The sequence below is a fragment of the Ambystoma mexicanum genome, chromosome 8 (genome assembly GCF_040938575.1).
Source record: "Ambystoma mexicanum isolate Mex_15411 chromosome 8, UKY_AmexF1_1, whole genome shotgun sequence".
NCBI classification, from domain to species: domain Eukaryota; kingdom Metazoa; phylum Chordata; class Amphibia; order Caudata; family Ambystomatidae; genus Ambystoma; species Ambystoma mexicanum.
In genome coordinates, this window is record NC_090929.1 from 109,256,683 (window position 1) to 109,279,987 (window position 23,305).

The 23,305-nt window shown below is 46.0% G+C and overlaps 1 protein-coding gene across 19 annotated transcripts in view; it reads right to left on the reverse strand.

The window, feature by feature from the left end:
• Positions 1–23,305, reverse strand: part of GAPVD1 (GTPase activating protein and VPS9 domains 1) — a 1,092,811-nt gene that overhangs the window by 202,349 nt on the left and 867,157 nt on the right. For all 19 annotated transcript variants that reach the window (XM_069609416.1, XM_069609426.1, XM_069609418.1 and 16 more), the window contains one exon: positions 21,745–21,854. In XM_069609416.1, coding sequence (XP_069465517.1) covers positions 21,745–21,854 — 110 coding nt within the window. The remainder of the gene's footprint in view (positions 1–21,744; positions 21,855–23,305) is intronic.

A 23,305-nucleotide genomic window follows, 5' to 3' on the forward strand; every position in this document is an offset into this window, starting at 1 on the left:
TCACTTGCACCGTTCGATAACAATCCCAAGAGAGTACATAGGGCCTGTAGTAGACTAGAGACCCGAAGAGAGCAGTAAGTTAGCTTACAGTGCCCTCTTGTGCCATGTTGTGCGAAAGCTGCAACATGATAAAGAAACTACGGAAAACAACGTTTCCCGGTACTGACTGTCTTAAGGGCATGTCAGTTTCCCCGTAAGAATGGAGTGAAAGCCCAGAGGATTGCGGCAGAAGGCTGCACTTCTCTGGCAAAGTCTAGATCATGGTGAAAACAACAGCAAACATTTTAGGGGTTGCCACATGGAAGGAAAATTACCCACAATTAAGAAATCTTTCCTAACACAGGGAAAGGATCATCTCTTCTAAAAGAGTAGCAGGAGGAATTCAGGGTTTCAAGAGACTTCAGCAACTCTTACCTCCAGTTTGTACGAGTGTATGCAAGGTAAGATTTTCATAATTGTGATGCATGTTCCTGACCTGTGTCGAGCCCAGAACCTTTTGCTTTGACTTGGGGATTATTTCTCCTTGTCCCTGGGTGAGTGGGAATCTTTTTCCCCTCTCACCTAGTCTCATTATTTTTATAGGTGATCTTTTTATGTCTCTTCATAGTGTATGATTGGAGTTATAGTTTTCTATAACTTTTGGGGTTAGGCTGGGTTGCCCCTTTGGGCTTCCTTGTTAATTTCGCTTTAATGCACCTGGGTGAACTATCAATCCCAAGAGGTAAAGAGGGATTTTCATACCCTTTACATTTAATATAGTGAGGCAGCACACCCCACCCTATGGGGAGTGCTGGGGGGATACAATGCATCCCCTTTGTTATCTAGTAACATTTTTGTTACAATTGCAAGTTTACTTGAATGGCTGGTGGCAGTGGTTTTACTTTTATGACTTGTAGTCTTTTATTGCTTGCACGCTGTTAAATCAGCCTTGGTAATGCACAGAAAAGACACTGTTCTGCTAGAATGTTGTGCTTCTGCTTTTTTCACCATTTCTCATTTGTCTGTGTCCTTCCCCTGCCATTCTAGGTGGGAACAACCTCAGCAGAGGTTTTGTCTTTGGCGGGAATCCTTTGTGTTCCACACCCAGGCTACAGAGTGTCTGAGAAGGCAGAAAGCGAGGGAGAAGTCCAAAAATCTGCAACCCTTTGTCTTCCACCTTGCATGAAAGGAACCCAGTCTCAATGGGGGGCTGGCTGCCCCGATTGGTGTCAGGTTCCCCATTCTGATTTATGTCCGGCTACTGTTACTAAAGTTTAATTTTCTCACTCTTTAGTTCTCTTATTTCTCTTCGGAGTCTATATTTTAGCTTTAGCTGGTTTGGCCCTTAACCTTATTGTTTTAGAAGGAGAGTTCTCCAAGCCATCATGGGGCAGAGGAAGCTGACAATTGATTGGAGAAGAAGAAACTGGAAGCTGATTGGAAGTTGTGAGCGTCAGGAAACAGAGGGCATTCTAAACTGCCTAACATTGTCCTTTTGCAAACAGGAGGGTACTGTTACAGTAAGCTCTTAATCTGAAGGCCCATTTGAGAGTTGCAGAAATCTTGGTCAGGTTTTTTGGGAAGTTAAAGTTCCACCTGGAGTACGACGTGGGACAAGACCAGCTGATTGATTGGTGGGAGCGCAGTGCTCTAGTTCATGAACTAGACTAATTATGAAAGAAAAGCTACCGTGAAGAAGACATTTTATTTTATTTAAAATGAGTTTAGGTATTTGAGGTTTTAAATGTTCCTGTTGTAAATTGAAACGAGCAGAATTTAATTTCCTTACGTTGCTCGAGACTGTTTATCTGCGTAATTGAAGAGAAACCGTTGCACACGCATCAGTGTTACTGTTTGGCAGAATTGAATGCAGTGCCCTCTGGGACCACCACATACAATTAGGACTACAGGTGTAAGCAAAACCAACATTTGGTATAAGTCTGTACTACACAGTTCTTGGTAGCGAGCTGAGCAGCCAGGCTTATCTCAAGAGGGAATGTGAGCAGTAAAAGAGTGTCATGATGCCTACCTCCAAGGAGCCAGGTCCAACCCAGCAACCCCAGAGGCAGGCATCATTCCCCCCACGGAAGTGCCAGCGGGCCCAAGCTGGGGCCCTTTGGACAGTCCTGGCGCCTTAGGCGCCAGGCTCATGTTAGACCCCTGTCCTGGCGCTTTAGGCGCCAGGCTCATAAAGCTAGACATGTGTTCAAGTGTTTTAATGTGCACTTACCTGATGCAGACCATGCTGCTACATCCAGGCCCTCTTGAGGCCTGAATGGGACTACTTTCCACCTGGGTGTGGTCGGGGAAAGATACATACCTGATCGGTGGAAGGATACATACCTGGAACTTCTTCCAAAGCTATTTAAACCACGCCCGATCAGCAACTCACGCTTCGCGCTGTTCTGCTCCTCGCAGCTGGACGCTCACTGTGTCAGCTCCTGCATCTGGACTTCAGCCACGCCTGTCAGCATCCTGGGTCGCATGCAAAGGGAGATAAGAGAATTGGAGAGAAAGAAGACCTTACCAGCTAAAGCTGCATCACGGAGACATCACACCGACGATCCTGAAAGGGAAGACATAATTTTAAAAGAATTTCGCTTCGATCGCTGCAGCGCTGCATTTCACTCACCTTTCCTGGGCGCCTCCATCTTCAGCAGCGATCATCCGGATCCGCACCCACTTCTCAGAGCCTAGAGAGAAAAAGACAAGAAAACAAGGTGAGAGAAGGAAGGGAATAGGAAAGGCTCAGTTTCCTTCTAAGACTTACCTGTTGGGTTATTCCCATTTCATTTCGGGTCCTGCCGCTTCCTGGCATTCCGGACCCCGGCCCCTATGGGGAAAAAAAGACAAGGACATTGAATGAGCGAATGCAAAGACATTACCTGAACGCTCATCCAGAACTTACCTGTCATTTACTGGAACTGCACGTTTCACTTCGGGTCGGCGCCATATCTCCGGCATTCCAAACCCCGGCCCCTAAGGGGAAAAAAGACATAAGCATTAGCGCTTGCTGCAATAAGACAATGAACATTATTATTAAGCTTGAACTTTTGAACTTGCAACAGAACTCTTACAGCGCCTCACCTGAATAGTCAAGCTTATTTTGAACTCCCATCAAACCTCAATCCAGTGAAGTAACTGGGTTTCAACGCGCCCCTGCATCAGAAGCAGGATGGAGAACTCATCCTTCCAGACCCTAAGGTGAGACTTCACGGGGAATCGTGGAAGGGTATCGTGGAGGGCTGGAAGGGAGTGGGAGGCTTGAGCATTATTCCATCAGTAGGTAATACTCCCTTTTCACGCACAGGGGAATATTCCTGCGAGCCAGAAAAGACCAGAGTAGAGGGGCCCTTCCAGTCCATCTTCAGAGTCCTGCGCTTCACCACTGAAGAAGCATCAGCACTCGAAGCCAGATTTGCGCCTCCGTGGGAATCAGGTGAGCGTGACAAAGAGGTTACACAGAGGTCTTACAATCACAGTGGTTCAAGTAGACACTTCCGCTCAAGGTTTCTTGGTAAAACACTTATTAATTTATTACACAGTCATTAAGAAAGCATGCACTAGAAGGAGACAACTTAATATACACAAATACACTTCAATGCCGAACCAATAAGTTTGAATAAATTAGGCTCTCCTGAAATAGGAGCAAAATGGCATTTCAGTCACTTTAAATAGGAGTATAAAGGCACAAGTTAATAAAAATAGATCGCAAATACTTTCGTAGGCAGTGAAAATAGTTTTAGTTCACTGGATGACTCGATTCAGTTCAATAGGCCTAGGCCAAAGTGAATGGACTAGTGTCTTGGATAGCAGTTCTTGTAGTAAACAGTAAAGTCTTTGCCAAAGTTCTCAGAAGTAGTTTGTACGAAAAAGATTAATATGTTGGGTCCGAAGCTGATTAGGCCTGCAAGTTGGGAAAGTTCCACAAACTTTCACCGCGAGAGGCAAGTTCCCTCAATCAGGTTGGGACAGTACCTTAATATGAAGAAAAGATGCAGTTGAAGATGTTGGTTCCTGGAAGTTCCTGCAGATCTCATTGTTCTTGAGCCTCAGTCGTGGGGACAAGAGGGAGGACGTCGGGGGACTCCTGCACTGCACAGGGACTGGTCAAACAAGCTGGCCAGCGGAAGATCTTTAGTTCGAGTAGCTGTAGTCAAGCACACAAGCTGGTGTCCTTCCCCCTGGTTAATCCTAACCAGCTCCGAGAATGGTATCCAGGTGGCTTACGAGTTGATTGGTCCCACCAACTCAAAGGGAGAAGTCGTCCCTGAAGGGGCTTCTCTGTCGAGATGAACTTGGCAATTCGGGCCTGCAGCAAGGCTTAACCGGGCAAACCAACGGTCCAGGAGCTGCAGCAGCCGTCCTCTTTAAGCTGGTCTTCGGTTCTTTCGTTCCAGTGGTTGACTCTGCCTTTCAGTCCAGGAGACTTGTTTTCTCCCTTTCATTCCAGCCTAGCTGTCACTCACCGGGCAGGGTGGCTGTCCTTGCCGGACAGTCAGCCAGCCAATCACGCCAGAGTGCATTTGGGTCTCCTAGGAGACTAAGTAAAGGGAGTTTCGGGCACCTCCCTCACTTCCTGCCCACCCCAGAGGCGGTTTTCAGTCCTAAAGCCGGCCAAAGGCATAAGAACAAACTGACCAAACCAGGTTTGTCGTGCAGAGAAACTCTAGAAGGACCTTTCCAAAAAGAAATGGTGAAAAAAGACGACGACTGGGACCCATTTAAACAAAGGGGCTTAAGGCGCCATCTTGAAAAACATGGCTCCTGCAATTTTTAGCTACTGGTGTTCGCAGTCAGGAAAAAATAATGGTAGTTTGTTGTAAAACCACTGCCACCAGCCATTTCGATAGTAAAGGGTAGCATTTGACTGCTACTTGAGTTTCTAGACACAGGGGATACTAGGTAACCCCTTCAGCACTCTATAGGAAGATCGTGTATGCTGGGTCTAGGAATTTAAAAAGACTAGTAAAGTCAATTTAACCTTACATTCTCTGGGACACAGTATTTTATCCCCGAGAAGGTATTGGAAGTCTAAGACATCCTTGTGTCACTGCACTGAGGGTGCTGTGTAACACATGAAAAAATGATGCCTATGGATTTGTTTAAAACTCCATAACCAAAGAAAATAAACACAGAAAAACCAAATTAAAAAGTACAGAGTCCCAAAGTTCAGCAAAAGAACTGGCGGTCTCCAAGGTAGAGAGGAATTAGCAGATTTTGAGAATTCTCCCCAACAGTTACTACATGAGCTAATTAGTAAAGGTTGTGCGCTTGCTTCGTTATAAGAAGCCTTAGTACTTTTAATTGACACTGCGCAAGCTAGGCTTCAGTCAGATTAAGAACACTAATTCTTACCGAACACTAACAGCATTGACGTGCCATGAGCACCTCTATGAGAGAACGCCAGCGCGAGCATGCGTTTCGAGACTAGTGTCTACATTTTCAATATGCTGTCATAGGAAATTAAAGTAGGGCAAACATGGAGAACAGTGTCTCAGACAATTTTCAACTGAGCATGCACGAGGTAGATTTTTGAGTGAAGCATGTACTGTAACAAGGCGCGCACGTATCAGATGCAGGAAATCAGAGCACACAAGGAGAGGACTCATTTGAGGAGTGTAAAGACTCTTTGAAAATTCAATGTGAAACATGGAACAAGTTACTTACCTGTAACTACTGCTCTCCAGCACGGGTCGGGAATGGATTCACATGTTCATGAATATTTCCCATCATCAGGCTGGGAATCCTCGGTAAAAGAAAAAACAGTTTCACTTTCACTTACAAACAGTCTTTCTTCTATAAGCCAATCACCGAGTTCTGGGTCATACTGCTCCCAGCCAATGACTGCTCTCTCCGTAAGCCCCTCCCTCTGACAGCCATCTTCAGATTTGGTAGCACATAAAGTGGCAGTATGACCAAGAAGAGCCGCAGATGGGAAAGAGGGAAGGTTTGCATGTGAATCCATGCCGGAGAACAACAGTTACAGGTGACTTGTTCCTTCTCCAGCATGGCGTCTGGCATGGATTTACATGCTCATGAATAAAGAATACATAGCAGTACATGCATACACACAACCACGGGAGGGGGCAAGGCTCAACAGAAGCAATTACTCTTTCCTCCGGACCAGGCTCACCATCAAGCGAACAGGTTGCGTAGCACTGCTTGGCCGACCATGGACTCCTCTCTGGAATCCCGGTCGCCGCAGTAGAATCTTGTGAAGGTGCCTAAACCTACAACGTAGCAACCCTGCATATGTCCAGCCGGCAGCACACCAGACAGGAACGCCGTCGTCGCAGCAATCGCTCTGGTGGAATGGGCTCTCGGATGGCCAGGCAGCGGTCGGTTTGCCAACCAGTGACAGTGCGTGATACAGCCGGAGAGCCATCTGGAAATGGAAGCCTTGGATAAAGCTTTCCCATGGTTAACAGGACCAAAGTTCACAAAAAGTTGAGACGTCTTCCGGAAACTCTTTGTGCATGCCACAAAGAACTTCAGAGCACGTGCCACATCCAGCGAAAAAACACAAGCAACACCAAAGGTTCGTTGAGGTGGACCTCTGACGGAACCTTTGGCATGAAGGAGGGGTGTGTCCGCAGCACCACCTTTGTCTTGTGGAAAGTCAGATAAGGCCGCTTGCAGGACAGGGCCTGGATCTCACCTACCCTCCTGGCAGAGGTGATGGCCACGGGAAAAGAAATTTTCCACGAAGGAACGAGAGGAGCTTGATGCATAGGCTCGAAGGGGGGCCCCCACCCCCATGGGCCTCGTCAGTACCACGTCGAGTTCCCACGCTGGGGCAGGCGCCTTCACCGGCGGGAATGATCGAAACAGTCCTTTGAGGAACTCCTTGGCTAGACTGTGTGACTAAAGAGAAGAACATCTCAGAGAACTGGTGTAGCTCGAGATAGCCGCCAGATGCACTTTGATGGAGGCGTCAGCCAGCCCCGCCTTGGCCAAAGACAACGAGTACGGAAGTATCTAATGGGTTGTGACCCTCAGAAGATCTTCTGCGCCCGTCACCAAGTCGCAAAATGCTTCCACTTTTGCCCGTAGCACTTAAGAGTAGACAATTCTGGCCCAGGCAAGGGCCTCCTTGCACTCTGCCAGTGGCTCGTACCCACCGAAAGCTAAGGCTGCAGGAGCCAGGCCTTCAGGTTCAGCGATCCTGGGTCGTGATGGAGGATTGCGCCTCCTTCTCTGGCGAGCAGATCCGGGACCACTGGCAGCTTGACTGGAGGTGATATCAGGCTGAGAAGGTTCGGGTACCAAATCTGCCTCTGCCACTTCGGGGCGACGAGGATCATCCTGCATCAACACCGTTTAAGTTGATTGATGAATCGCAGCAGGAGAGGCAGCGGTGGGAACGCGTACAGGAACAGGACTTCCTACGGGAAGGAGAACGCACCCCCATGCTTCCCAGCTGGTGGAACCTGCTGGCGAATCTCTAGCATTTGGGGCTCTTCGCCATCGCAAAAAGATCGATCTGGGGACTTCCCCACCTGAGGAAAAGGTTGTCCAGTTGATCCTGCCAAAGCTCCCACTCGTGGCAAGAGCGCTGCTCCCTGCTGCAGGAGTCTGCGATGGTGTTCTTGACACCCGCCAGGTGAAAAGGAATGGGAAACATCCCGTAGGCGAAAGGCCCAGTGCCACAAATCCTGAGCCTCTCTGGAGAGCACTGGGGATCTGGTGCCCCGCTGCTTCCTGATGTAGAACATTGTGGTGGTGTCGTCCGTGAAGACCCACACCACCTTGCCCTTGAGGGACGGAAGGAATGACTTAAGGGCCCAGAACACTGCTTGCACTTACAGGACACTGATGTGGAGATCCCTCTCCTCTGGCAGCCACAGGCCTCTGGCATGGAGAAGTCCGGTGTGGGCTCCCCAGCGCTCCAGGGAAGCGTCCGTGGTGACCTTCTCTTGGAATGGGGGACTCTGGAAATCCGTACCCCCGGCAATGTTGTAGCACACACCCCACCACCTTATCTCCCGACGGAACTCCTCGTCCAGCAAAATCCTGAAGCTGCCGGACACCTGGACCCACCAAGCGTTCAGGAATTCCTGAAATTACTGCATCCGCAACCTGCAGAGCCCGATCAGGTAAATACACAATGACATAATGCCGAGAAGTGACTTGATGGTCCGTACCGTGGCGATCTTCAGTGCCAACAGCCATTGCACCTTGCCCAAAATGGCTATCCTCTATTCTGAGGGGGCAGCCAGGCAGGAGACAGGGTTGAGCCTGGACCCCAAGAACAGAGCGTCCTACAATGAAATTAAGCAGGCCTTTGAATGGTTCACTGAACCCCAGATCCATCAGCAGCCAAACGGTCCTGTTCGTATTTTCGACCTCGATTTCCCTCGACTTGGCCCGGATGAGCCAGTCGTTGAGGTACAGGTACACATATCCCTTGCAGACATAGATGGACTGCCACTGGTGCCAGGCACTTCGTAAACACTGTGGGTGCCGACTTCAGTCCGAAGGGGAGGGCCTTGAATTGGTAGTGCTTTCCGTGTACGACGAAGCGCAGAAACATCCGATGCTTCTCCAAAATGGAGACGTTTAAGTAAGCGTCCACTAGATCCAGCAACATCAGTAAGTCCCCCTTCCTCCAGTTGGCCGAGCACTTGTTGCAACGTGCCCATCCTGAATTTTTGGGACTTGAGGAACTTGTTTAGACGCCACAAGTCGAGAATGGGCCTCCAGCCCCCAGTCTTCTTTTTTACCAATAAATATTTGGAGAACACTCTGGAGCCCCGGAGTTGCTTTGAAACCAGCTCTATCGCCCCTTTTCTTAGCATGGCCCGTACGTCCTGCAGGAGCTGAGGGATGTGCGGCTCCTGCCGCGCCACCTGTGGTATCCACGGACATTTCTGCTGGAATTCTAGAGTGTCCGTGGAGATCTTTTTCCACTCGCTGATGAAGCCCGCCAGCTGGCCTCTCACTGGGGTGCATGGGTGGGGGCCCCCCCCCCCCCGACGACCTGGCCGGTTCAATCCTGCTTCGGTGCCTGCATGCCGCCTTGGGAGAGACGACAGCGGCCACCACTGATCACCTTGGAATGACCCCTGTAGGCCTCCTAGGTTGTGAAACGGGAGGCTTGGCGGTACAAGGATGACCCCTCCCCCCCCACCGAAACCCTTCGGGAGGCAAATCCGGAAGCTCGAGGTGCGAAAAGGCGGCTGATGCTGCTGAAGACTGCCTAGGGCCCAGGCCGTGTCTGTCGGTCTTGATAGCCTGCAACGACTCGTCAACGGCCTTCCCAAAGATATTGTCTCCGTCGAAAGACATGTCCAGGACCCTCGTCTGAACTTCCTACTGAAAATTGGTGGCTTTCAACCAGCACCGACGACTGAGGCAGACACCGTTCCCAATCTGTCGGAACCCTGTGGCAACGATGTCCAGGGCCACGGTGATGGCATGGTATGATACCCCCTTGCCCTCCTGTAGAATTTCCAGGGCCCGAACCGTATGTTGTCGGGGAGAAATTCCAGCAGCAAGGCTATCTTGTACCACAGCTCCCTGTCGTACCCGGCCAGGATCGCAAGAGCATTTGCTGCCTTGTCCGTCGCACCCGAGTAGATCACCTTTCTATCCGTGGCGTGAAACTTCTTCCCCTCGCTGTCCAGGGCAACGGAGGCCGAAGATGATGGATTTGAGGATTTCTTCCTTGCAGCCGTCAGACCACCGAGTCCGGGGAGGGCTGCGACTGCAGGCACTTGGGTGCAGACTCCGGCATCCAGTATTTCTTTTCCAGCCTGTCTCTTTTCAACGGGGCTAAGAGGGGGAGGGGGATTGCTCAACAGCACCAGGCCCTCATCCCAAACGTCGTCCACGAGAGGCTCTGCCAGAATGGTCTTGCTCTTTGGCTCTCGGCACTGGTAAAGGAAACCCTCCTCCTTGGTCTCCTCTGGCGCCAGCTGGAAGAGTTCAGACACGCAGGCGACCATGGAGTGCAACGATCCCACTTGTGGGGAAGCTGCCGTCATTCGTGTCAGTCGTCGCTGTGTCAATCCCTGTATCCCTAGGGGGGAGGGTATGTGAGGCGGTTTATGAGGCGTGGGACGTCACTTCCTCTTCTTCACCGGCAGGGGGCCCGGTAACACCAGGGCTGGCGCCAGGGGTGCCTTGGGCATGCTCCACTGGATCTCCGACACCAGCATGTGGAGAGTTGATAGGATGTCCAGCGACACGTCCCTGGGAGGTTGGGGAGAGGGTGCGGGGGGGGGGGGGTGTAGGTTTGCTGGGCCCTGTGCCTATGTCATAATCGGCTTCGCCGTCGTCCCCCTCGACAATTCCACTGGTGTCGTCCTCTGCATTTCCGTCGTTGTACCCCACTTCCTCCAGGACCGTGTGAACAGACACCCTGTCCTCTTCACCTGAAGAAGAAATATCTGTTCCCTGGAGCACAGTAGAGGCCTCCACTGCCCCCTCCCCCCCCGGTGTCCTGAAGGGTCGGAGCCGGTTTCAGGGCTGGCATTTTTTTCTCTGATGTCTTTTCCACTGGTTTGGCCGAAGCCTCCCGCCTGGGAGGATGGGCCACTCTTCGAGGAGGAACTGGAGCGATGGAGGCAGACAGCGAAGATGAGTGTGCCCTGCTCGTCGTGGGACCCGCTAGAGCGGCGACCCTGACGGAAATGGACTCGTGTTGCTTGGCCTGGTCTTGGGCCTCCACGGATGGAGCACCCTCAAAGGACCTAGAAGCCTGCTCCTCGGACCGGCTCTGTCCTGGGTGACGCATGCCCCTGCTTGCCACACAGGGTAGAGGCCTTGGCGTTGAGCCACCCCGCCAATCTACTGTGCCGATCCTTGACGGTGCGTTTGGTGAATCCCAGGCAAATTTCGCAATGTGCTTCCTTGTGATCCGGATGGAGAAAGTAGAGGCACTGGGAGTGTTTGTCCTCCATAGACACATTCCTCAATCCGCAGCTGGAGCAGACCTTGAAGAGAGAACCTTGATCCTTCCCTGCAACATGGTCCGGCGTGCGGTGTAGGCCCGATGGCCTTCTGCAATCAACGATCCTTGCCCTTGAGGGGCAATGAAACACAGACAAACAGATCCCTGCTTGCCTGTCAAAGGAACCAAAGAGCATTCTGGCTCTATTGACAAATATTTGAACTTTTTAACGAAAAAGCTTGAAAACGTAGGCCAGCTCTCTGAGCAAAACACGAGGACTCCCCAACACTTGAACGTGCAGTAAAAATCTGAAGTAGGCTGCCAGAGGAGGGGCTTAGGGAGAGGGCAGTCATTGGCTGGGGGCAGTATGACCCAGAGCTCAGCGATTGGTTTATAGGAGAAAGACAGTTTGTAAGTGAAAGTGAAACCGGTTTTTCTTTTGCCGAGGATTCACAGCCTGACGACAGGGAATATTCATGAGCATGTGAATCCATGCCAGACCCCATGATGTAGAACATTTTTTTATACAACTAGAACGTTAAAACACCTGCAGATTAGTAAAGGAGTAAGTTATTACACTTGCTAATCCTATGAAATTAACTTTGCTCTGAGTACAATGAGTTTATTGAGTTTAGGAAATAATCTCTTCAGTTTAAAGACTGTTAGGGAGAATTCTCAGAAATGTGCGAATTCCTCTCTACCTTAGAGACCCCCAGCTCTTTTTGCCTGACTTTTTATCTCATGATTTTTTTTCTGTGATTTAGACTCTGCGTTTCTTTTGGCTTTGGAGTCTGACAAACTCCATAGGCATCATCTTTGCATTGTGACACACATCACCTTCAGTGTAGTGGCACAGGGAAGCCTCAGATTTCCCAAAGGTTTAAATACCTTCTCTTGGTGAAACTACTGTTTCCAAGAGCAGTGAAGTGAAATTGACTTTACTTACATTTTGTAACTTTATAGACCCAGCACACACTATCTTACCATAGGGTGCTGGAGGGGTTGTCTAGTTTCTTATGCAACAATTCTATGTTACCCTTTCTACAACTGATGGCTGGTGGAGGGGTTTACTTTTTACTACCATTGTGTGTTTTTACCGTGGGCTGCAATTGCAACTGCAGTGAGACACCCATGGGTGTCCATTTTGTCAAAATGACCCCAGTCTTCTTTTTTGCCATTTCTTGGTGGAAAGGTCCTTCTTAAGATTTACTATGCACGCCAAACCAGGTTTTGTTCGGTTTGTAATTGGTGGGATTCACAAGAGAGTCTGGCAGGGGCAGGAAGTGAGGAGGTGCCCTAAACTCCCTGTGCTTAATCCCCTTGGATACAGAAATGCAACCACACGTGATTGGCTGTCCTTGGAGGAGAGCCACCTTGCTGTTTGAGTGACAGCTAGGTTGCAAATGAATGGGAGAAATCTGCATAAAAGGTGAGGCTTTTTGCTTAGAAGGTAGTCTCGACCAATGGACGAAGGAATCTAAAGAAGAACTTGGAAGAGACGCTTGCTGCATCTCCTGGACCATTGGTTGGCCGGGTGAAGCCCTGCTGCATTGCTAAAGCTCCGAATTCGCCTCAAATAGAGCCCTGCAAGGACGACTTCTACCTTTGAGTTGGTGGGCCCAATCAACTCCACAGTTAACCCGTCTGGACATCCTCTCGGAGCTGGCTGTATTTGCACTGTGCTGCTGCGGTAACTGAAGTGCCAGGGAGAGGAATACCAGATTGTGTGCGTTACTTTTTAAGCCAGGCCAGAGCGCTAGGAGGATCCTTCGGACTTCCGTGATGCAGGACTGACCAAGCCTGAGCCACCTCAGCAGAGTGCTGGACCCCAGATGCGAGGAAAGTCTTAAGTGGTATCAGGGAACCACAGTGTTGCTATTTGCTGTCAGACATGAGTAACAAACACTGAAGAATTGCCGAATTGAAGTTTGCCCATTGCTGCCGCTGACCTTCCCATTGCAGAGCAGGAGTCCCCAGATATCCTCCCTCTTGTCCCCATGACTGTGGCTCAGGAACAACAGGATCTGCAGAGCTGTACAGGAACAGAAGGCAGCTGGAACCATTTCTTCTAAACAGAGTCTACGACAACTTACCTCTTACTGTGTAGCCTTGCTTGCTCTCAGTTAAGACCTATCTTGGTTACCTTGCAGAGCTGCTAAAGCTTTGCCCCTCCCGAACCTCCCGGCTTGTGGCCCTTCAAGTGTTCTATTTTAAACAAGCATTTCTAAAAAAACTTTGCGCAAGACTTTTTACCTACCTACAAAGATGATCTTCAGCTCCCCTTGACATTGTGCAATTAAAATTGGCTGTCCTGGCTCCCTGAGAGACTTCCCTTTACCTCTGACTTTGTGTCTTGACCTTTCCTCCTAGGAAAGGGTTAATTTACTCTGAATTAGAAGGTTTCAAAAGTACTTACCAGTTTGTGAATTATTTGTTAAACTATGTTTTATTCTTCTATTCTATCTTTTACACAAAGCTCAGTATTGCTCTAAATATACAGTGATAAATCAATGTCCACAGTGTGCTAGCTATTTAAGTCACCTGCGGGTGTAGGAAGTGTGTGTGCGCCATCCCCAAAGGGTGTTGTCTGATTTAGAGAAAGTGTGTTTTGAAGTGTGCTAGAACATATATATATATATATATATATATATATATATTGCTCCCTTTTGAAGAAGGCTTATACAACTGATTGTGAAATCAATTAATAATTGTTTTATCAAGAAACCTTGAGTGTGTTTATTTGAATAACCACTACTGTGAAACTCTGGAAACTCTGTCACAACATTACTGCTCCCATTGACCGCTCTTGAGACGAGCCTGGCTGCTCAACCTGTGTAGTTCAGACTTATACCAAAGGTTGGGTCTCTATTGCCAGGAGGCCAAGGTTATTGCAGTTCACTCAAAGGGTACTGCATACAATCTTGCATAAGGGTATATTACTCACCTGTGATTTGGTTGAGCCTCTTAACCACAAGTAATGCTGTTGGTTTCACTTTATTATTCCTGTTAGGATAATTGTATAAGTGTTCCCAAACCGGGTCTTGCTTCCCCCGACTTGCTGCTAGCCTGTCTAGAATAAGTCTGCATTAGGTTTTATCTACCTAGAATAACTGAGTCACTCAAAGTGTAACATTGGGTTTTGCTTTCCCTGGTCTGTTTTAGACAGACACAATAAGAGTCTTAGGTTTATATCTGACCCAAGTTGCTGATAGGTCCTTGAAAAAGTATATGGGTTTTACTTACCTTGAGTTGACTGTGTGCCATCCAAAAATAAGTTACAAGATGTCTTGCTGATCTCAATCTGTGTTTCACTGATCTCAAAAGCACCTGTAATTGAATATTGCACTCTTAGGTTTTACTCACCTAGTATAACACTGTTATAACAAAGTAGTTCTAGATTTTTACTGTAACTAGAATAAGTGTTCCACTATTCACAAAACGTATACTGTCCAGTTGACCGATTATGTGATTTATAGCTGAGCGTCACGGTACAACTGGTAGGGTCTACTACCCTGGAAATACTGAATGTAATCTGAAAGTAACCATTGGTTTTTACTCCCCAAGAATAGGTGCGACCTATACTGAATGTGTATGAAAATGAGTGACTTCCCTAGAACTACTGTAAGGCGTTCCAAATAAGGTTATATGCATAGTGTTGTGTTTTTATCATTGTGGTTATATATAATGTGATAGTACTTATTTCCCCCAAGATTTATCTGGACCTACTTGTATTGAAATAAAAAATATATATTTTTACAATATATAGTGTTTCTTTTGACAATTTGTATTACAATTTAATTTGTACTGATTCTACAGTCCTCTCTCCCTCCTAAGATAAGCCTGGCTGCTCTGTCTACACTATCATGACCTCCGATGACTCAGGTGGTAAAGCCTTATACTAAGAGTGGAGTCTTGTACTGTCTCAGTTGAATGGTTTTGATGAAGTTGGGTAGAACATCAGAAAAACTATCATAACAGGCTGTGGGCGGTATAAAGAACTTGGAGTATGCACATCAGCCCAAAGAAACACTGGCACACTTAAGTGATATACAAATAATGGTCATTTTATATATACACTAAAGTAAGGTAATTCTTCAAAAAGTTAAGTACAACACACAATAAGTGATTATTCTTAGAATAACCAATGCAATACTCACAATAAGGAAATCACTTGTGTATTATTTTTAGAATGGCAGTATGCAATTCAAAGTTAAGCAAAACTTTTGTAATAACTTTTCAGAATATCTGTTTCAGAATGGATGAAACAAAACCAACATAAAGCAGGTAAAAACTTGTCAATAGTTTCACAGAGGCCTAACAATTTAGAAGTCCATCTCTATCTAGTTACGGGTGTCAGAGTCAAATTGAAGGGCAAAACAGGTAAAGCACAAGCTGTAGAAAGTTGCAAAGTTCCAGAGGACATCTTCAATAGTACGTAACGCTTTTGTTGGAAAAAGGGTTCAGGGTCTTCTGAGAAGGCTCCCTGAAGGCACACAGACGTTAGGCGTGGGCAAATGTGTCTGGGCAAACTCCCAAACACACAAATCAGCACTCCAGCAACAGAGGAGCAGCAACACAGCTCTCGGTATGTTTTACCAAGACACTCATAGTACCTTAGAAGTGAAGAAGAGGATGCAACACAACGCCTCCACGATACAGCAGTAGCAGACCCGGTCACTGGATTCCTGGGCAGGCAGACCTTGCTTCGACCCTTTTCAACTTGTACCTGGCTGATCTTGAATCTATTTGGACTCAAGATACTATGTTTTCCTGTGAAGCTTGGTCATTTGAAAATACATTGGCTTGCGTATGCCGATGATATTCTCTTATTTGATAAAACACCCATGGGACTTCAAAATAAACTACAGGCCTTTTCCTAGTTTGCCTTTGATCACAACTTACGTCCCAATGCAGGCAAATCAAAAATATTAATCTTGTCAGGAGGGAAACAAATTCCACGCTTCTCTTGGACAATTAATAACATCATGCTGGAAAAAATATCTGTGCTCAAATATCTGGGCTTTGATGTCACAAATGACGTCTCCAAAAAACATTGGCACGATTCCTAAGTAGCAAAAATGAGACCTTTGAATTCACAACTAAGGATAGTATATCAAAAATACTGCAAATTCTCCAAGTCCTGCGATTCAATTTTATTTACTAAAGATTGAAGCAGTACTTCTGTACAATCTAGAATTATGTCTTCATGACATTGACCACATTCTTAACCCTTCAAGCACGCTTGTGGAAGCAAATTTTGGGGTTGGCTAATTCTGTGCCTAATACTTGCATCCGCATAGAACTTGGTCTCTCGAGCTTGTCAGCTCGATTTTTGTGGAGCCAACTAAATGCATATGCCAAAATGTTGGATCCCCCTCGAAACTCCATCTATGTGGAATTTGCTAGGATGCAGAGTACCCAGAATCCACAGTCCGTTAATCTTTTCAAAAAAAGAAAGGATTATGTGTTACAACGCATTAACATCACGAAAGAAGATCTGATTGCACGTGCAGGGTACTTAAAAAAAAAAAAGTTATATCAAATGGATTGGGTTGATTCTCAGGAAGAAATTGGTTCTTCTGTGTCTGATCAGGAATTTGCATCACATACGCACAAAAGACTACCAAGATTGATGCATGTTGAATGTTTCCCCGATCCAAAAATACGTGATATATACATGCGATTTCGCATGAATCAACTACATTGTAAAGAACGTACAAGTCACTGGCTCTCCTTTAGATCAGAGGTATGTCGCTTTTGCAACACAACTTTACAAAAAGAATCCATCAAGCATTTGGTCATTTATTGCAATTATTTTGAGAATGACAGAATTGCTTTTTTGGGGGACAAAATGTGATCAACACAGAACTCACAGGAAATGTTATGAGTTAAATGTATGAACAATCCTTATAGTTAATTCATATGTGCATTGGGACGGCTACTCCTGAAAATCGAAAATGAACTATTGCAAAAAATGAATTCTACTGTAGATGAGTAAAATGTATAGCTGTCATGTCATACAAGCAATCAAAAAGAGTGGGCGTTGAGTTGGCAAAGAAGCATGTATACTATTAAGACACTTTGCACATGTTTTATACGGATTGTTCTGAAGACGATTTCCCAGTCACAAAAGGTTTTGTGAAGTTGTACTGTTGACAAGCGTTTTGCGGAGTGATTTTTGTCAGGATTTATTTTAAATTGATGTGTTGTAAGTTTTGCTTTGATTTTTGTCTAGTTCGATGTTTTGTTTTATGATACGTTTTGACTTAGTATGATATTTATTTTTATGGTGTGAAAAGGTTTTTGAAACTAAAACACATGGTATTAAAAAAAAAAGAAAAAAAAAAAAAAGGCAATTCCTTTTCAAACCTGTTCCGACCAGGAGGACCCAGAGCCCGATCCCCTGCTCAGACAGCAGGTAACCATGCACCAACATGCATTTCGTCCCTCAGTCCCCTCAGGCAATCCCCACCCGCTCTGGTCCACCTGTGATATTCCCTTGTGCCCCCCCTCTCTTCTCGCACACAGGTGTTGAATGTTTTGCTTGATTCTTCTACCCTGCTCCCACTCCCACCCCCACCTCTGCAGGAGTCCGCCCTGATACATTCTGATTTCACCATCAGTGTCTTGTCACCAATGCTGGATTTGACTTTCATGGACTTGGAATTGATTCACGTTGTAGCACCCTTTCTTTACTCTCATGCTGGACTTTCTTTGCATCCTGTACTCATGGTGGCCCTGAATCATGATGTTCCTATCTTCATCTTGTATCCTGGCTTGCAACATTATGTGTTACTACTGACTTCTGCAATTGTATTCGCTCTCCCCTCTTGCCTCTACACTGTTTTTGACTGCCTACTCTGTTCTCACCTCCTCTCCCTTTTCCTATCTCCTCCCCTTACTTTCTTCTATGCACTTACTCTATCAGAATTGTCAGTGGACCTAGTATGATAGCAACCTCGTCTGACTCCTCCCCCCTCCACTTACTTAGTCCCCCCTTGTTCCCCCTCCAGCACTATTGTTTCCATTTCCTTCCCACTCTCTCCCTCCCTTCCTTATCTATGTCTTAGTGTCAGGGCTGGCTGGAGTAGTAATCAGGAAGAGTATGTACATAGAATTAACATTGTGGTTGCCCAAGTCAAGATGGAGAGAAAAACTTAATCTGATTGGTTTAAGGAACGATAGTATGTTTGGTTTGTCTGATTGGTGGATAGGATAATGGGTTGGATTCTTGGGAGGTGAGCAAGATTCTAAACTGCCTTTCATCCAAAGTAATTCAGTGGCTGGTTGTACATTAGTTAAGCTCCTTAAGTGAGGCCTTTCAGAGTTCAGATGATTTACTAAAGAAGTGAGAAAATCGTTGCTGAGCCAGAGTGATCAAGAAGACATCAGGTGGGATCGTTCCTTTTAAAAGCTTAAAGATTCTCACAGTGAACTTCCATTTTATATCAAAAACTTAGAGTTTAGAAGTTTAAAGTTTACTATAAGAGAAAACGTTTACAGTTTATATACAATACAGAAAATAATTGAAAAGACTGCGCGCAAGTTTTAAAGTTGTTAATAGCGTGAAATGTGTTTCAAAACTGTTTAACATGCGCACGAGTCTTCGTGTCTTCAGCAACGTCGTTGGGAGCGCGTGCGTATGAGAACTCGAGTTGGATTGCGATAGAGCACGAGCCCATGTTAACTGAGCGCAGGTAATTTTTAGCGCATGACGTTACGTATGAGAGCGCGTGTTGGATTGCGATAAAGCGCAAGTCCATTTTTATTGAGCACGAGTTGTTTTTGGCGTGTGAACTATTTTCACGTGAGACGTTGCAAGTAATAGCGCGAGTTCGGTTGGCGATAGAGCGCAGGTCCATTGGAACTAGCGTGCATCATTTCAGTGCGAGCGCGTGTTTCACGTACACGTGAACTTGCGCGTGTATTTATAAGGTGCGCGTGTAATTTGCGCGAGGACAATTTCTCACGTTTTGTGATTTCGCATGTTAATCGCATGGTTGCAGAGAGTGAATAAGGACCCTGACACTTAGCTCTTGCACTGAAATGTCATCAGGCCTATAGTTAATTTCACATCCTTACTGTTCATGGCCTGTGTTAGGGAGAATTATCAGAAATTTGCTGGTTCCCTCCACCTTAGAGACCCCCAGCAACTTTGCTGGATTTTGAGGACTTGATTTTTTGTTTTTTTTTTTAACCCGGAGAGTGCGAGACCCTTTTTTCCCCACTCTCTCATGTATTTTAATGTGATTTTGAACACTTTCTTTTGGTTGTGGAGTCTGACATACTCCATAGGCATCATCTTTTACATTGTGTCACACAGCACCTTCACTGCAGTGACACGGGGAAGTCTTGCAGATTTCCCAAAGGTTTTTTTACCTTCACTGGGATAAATTACTTGTTCCCAGAGCAGTAAAGTGAAATTGAATTTACTTACATTTGTAGCTTTCTAGACCCAGCACACACGTTTTACAATAGGGTGCTGGAGGGGTTACCTAGTATCCCCTTTGTCTAGCTTCTCATGTAGCATTTTTTATGTTACCCTTTCCTCACTGAATGGCTGGTGGCAGTGGTTTCGTTTGAACTACCATGGTGTGTATTTACCGCGGGCTGCGTTCGCAGCTGCAGTGAAGCACCCAATGGCCCTGATCTTTTTTTCACCATTTCTTTGTGTAGAAGTCTTTCTTGAGATTTACTCTGCACGCCAAACTAGGTTTGGTGCAATTTTTCGCTTTGCCTTTGGCAGGATTCACAAGTGAAGCCTGCCTTTGGCTCCAGGGTGTCTGGGGTAGGCAGGAAGTGAGGGAGGTGCCCGAAACTCCCTGTGCTTAGTCTCCTAGGAGACCCAAATGCACTCTGTGGCGATTGGCCAGCTGACTGTCCAGCAAGGACAGCCACGCTGCTGAGTGACTGACAGCTAGGCTGGAATGAATGGGAGAGAACTGAATAAAAGGCAAGGCTTTTGACTTGGAAGGCAGAGTAGACCACTGGACAAAGGAACCGAACAAGAACTTGAAGAGGACGCCTGCTGCAACTCATGGACCGTTGGTTTGCCCGGTGAAGCCCTGCTGCAGTACCGAAACGCCAAGTTTGCATCGACCGAGAAGCCCCTGCAAGGACGAATTCTCCCCTTGAGTTGGTAGGACCAATCAACTCCAAAGTAAGCCGCTGCTGGAAACCGTATGGCCAGGGAGAGGAACACCAGATTGTGTGCGTTGCTTTTAAGCTGGCCTAAGAGCTCCAGGAAGATCCTCTGGACTCCCAAGAAGCAGGCCTGACCGAGCCTGATCCCCCTCAACAGAGTGCAGGACCCCAGAAGCAAGGAAAGTCCATCTCGACAGCCAGTAACTGTGGTGTTGCTATTTGCGGTAGATACAAGGAGCTGAAACACTGAACAGCCACTGACTGTGAAGTTTGCCGGTTTTGACCGTCCCAGTGCTGCGCGGGAGTCCCCCGACGTCCTCCCTCTTGACCCCACGACTGAGGTCCAGGAACAGTGAGATCTGCAGAGCTGCACAGGAACAGAGGTCATCTGCTGCATCTTTTCTTCATTTGTAAAGGTACTGTACAAAGTCTAAGAGAACTTACCTCTTGCCTTAGAGTTGTGTCTAATCAGCTTGTGGCCCTACATTTGACTTCATTTCTTCAAAGACTTGTAAAACATTGTGCAAAGACTTTTCCAAGAACCTACCAGAAGTGCTTCATCCTATGTAAGACTTTTTGCCCATTGACTTTGGCCTACCCTATTGTACTGAATGACTCTTCTTGGGGGGATCCAAAAGTATTTGCCTGCTTAAGAATATTTGTGGTCTCTTGTTTGTACTAAATCATCTTTTCCTATGACTTATTACTATATGATCCTAAATGCAACAGTGATATATTAATGTTCCTAACACCCTAGCAATTGAAGCCACCTGAGGGTGTAGGCAGTGTCTGTGGACCATCCCAAAGGGGTATCTACTGGTTTAGAGATATTAAGAGTGTGTATTTCAAGAAGTGTATTTTAGTGTTATTATATTGCTCCCTTCTGAAGAAGGCTTATTCTAACTGGCTGATAAATTAATAATTGTTTATTCAAGAAACCTTGAGTGTAAGAGTGTACTTGAATACTTGTAACTGTTAATCTCTGTGTAACTCATTACAGCTCACATTGACCCCTCTTGAGATAAGCCTGGCTGCTCAACATGCTACCAAAACTGTAGTACAAGCTTATACCAAAGGTTGGGTTTCCTATACCTGTAGTCAGAGTTGTTTGTAGTGTTCCAAGAGGGTACTGCATGCAAACTTTGCCTAACAGCCTGTAAGAATGTCATTGTATTTTCCCTTGTTCCCTCCCTTGCCTTGAAGCACTTTGAAACACTGGGTATAGGCGCCATTTAAATAAACTATATCATAGTTCTGAGGGCAGTGTACAATTACCATTATAGGACTCACAATGTGAGCTCATTTCAATCTACGCAGGTTGCAAAATATGAAAGACATTGAAGAAAATAATCTCACAAAAGGTAATGGGAATCTAATCTAAGGTTATGATTATGAAGGTATGTTTCATCAATCAGGGGAGACTGCATTGCTGATGAAGACCTCCAAATGGAATTGCAGCCCTGTTTGATGAAAGCTTTGCAGATTCAATATGCAAAAGTGAAACAATTAACTCTGAAAATCTGGAATCAATCAAATTGTATCTAAATTGCAGCAGCAATTTGAAATAGTGAAGTAAACATGTGCATGAATTGAGAAGTCTGCCGAGAACCTACGCCCAAGCAAACCTTTTGTAGGACATTGGCCCATCATGTGAAATCACAGTTAAACCCACAAGCCTTTAGAATAACAGAAGACAACATCAAAATATGAATGCCTAGGTTTACCTTCCGGGTCGTTATGGTCTGGTAGCCCATTCCTTGTAGAATGGGACACCATCGGAAAGGCGACTGAATCTGCTGAACACAAAGCCATGCGAAGCTTCTTCTTAGCATCTCTGAAACAAATGAGACTTCTTAGAAAAAATACTTATTAACAATTCTCAGACATGATTCACATGCTGTGCATAGGCTGACATCTAGTGGAAGCTGCAGAGTATTAGTCGTTTTCGAAAAGGGACGTCGACAGGGCTTGCCAGTAATACTATCCTTAGTGTGACATCCACTGTACCCAGGGTTCTTCACCCGTCGAGGTCTCTCATATTGTTTTGTTTCTGACATGAGGTAGCATGAAGTGAAGCGCGAGTACAGGTGTATCCAAACAGATATGTATATCAGACAAGCTCATAAGCATCGGTGTACCTTCTCTCCAAAGGGAAGGAAGGGTGGACGCATGTGAATCTAAGCAGATACAAGCATCAGAAATACGATTACGGTGAGCAATGTATCCCCTTCGAGGCTTGTGGAATCTGCTTAGATCACATGGTGTGCATAGATTAGCGAGCAGTGTTAGGAGAAGGTGGTGGGTTGTGAGAAGGTTCATGGGCAAACAGATGTTTTAGAACTGCTTGTCCCACCTGTGTATCTGTCTTGGAATGGGTGTCAATGCAGTAGTGCTGAGTGAAAGTGTGTACTGAGCTCCATGTAGCTGCTTTTCAAATGCTGTCTAAGAGGACATTTGCAATTCATGCCTGAGTAGCTCCGGTGCGCTTTGTGGAGTGAGCTCTTGGTGTGAAAGGCAGTCTTGACTGACAGAGAATAGCAGTTGTATGCATCTGACTAACCATCTGGAGATGGCATTTTTGGAAATGCGGTCTCCTGTCAGGTCTCTGGGTAAATGTAGGTCTCTGAGAAATTAAAAGGAAAACAAAATCTTTATTTTATTATAATATTTAATTTCAGGTTAAGTTTCTTTCCGTTTTCGATTAGGCCTTAACTTTAGTTCTCAGGATGCAGTTGGGATCCCAAGCCAAAATGGTGGATTAGAGCTGGAGCCATGATTGGTTGAAGGCTAAACAAAGGTTTGATCTAAACATTCTAAACTGCCTTTCATTTAGTTTTGTCTTGTGAGCAGGTCATGTTTTTGTTTTCACCTGAACTTTTAGGGCTAGGGTCTCAGTGAAGAAGTCTGGATTCAGAAAGTAACCTAAAAAAAATCATCTCAACTCTTTGGAAGGAAGATTTAATTTCTGTGAGCAGAAGGAAAAGATTCAGCTACATGTATTTCAAGAAACAGAGCTAAGTACGAATCGTAAATGAACAATTGTGGAATCCAAGTTTAATGTTAAAACCCTTGCTTTAGTAATTTAATTCTTGAAATAAAGAACCCGGTTAGTTTAGGGTTAATATAATCTTTGACTGTATGCACATGTTAAAATACACAATACTTCCCAAATGTCTCACGTTTAAAAAAATTATTTCTGATTATATGCGCAAGTTTTGTAAGCGTTCGTTTTTCCTTGTGAATCGCGCTATTATTTCTAATGTTAATGTTTCCCTTATCAGGGAA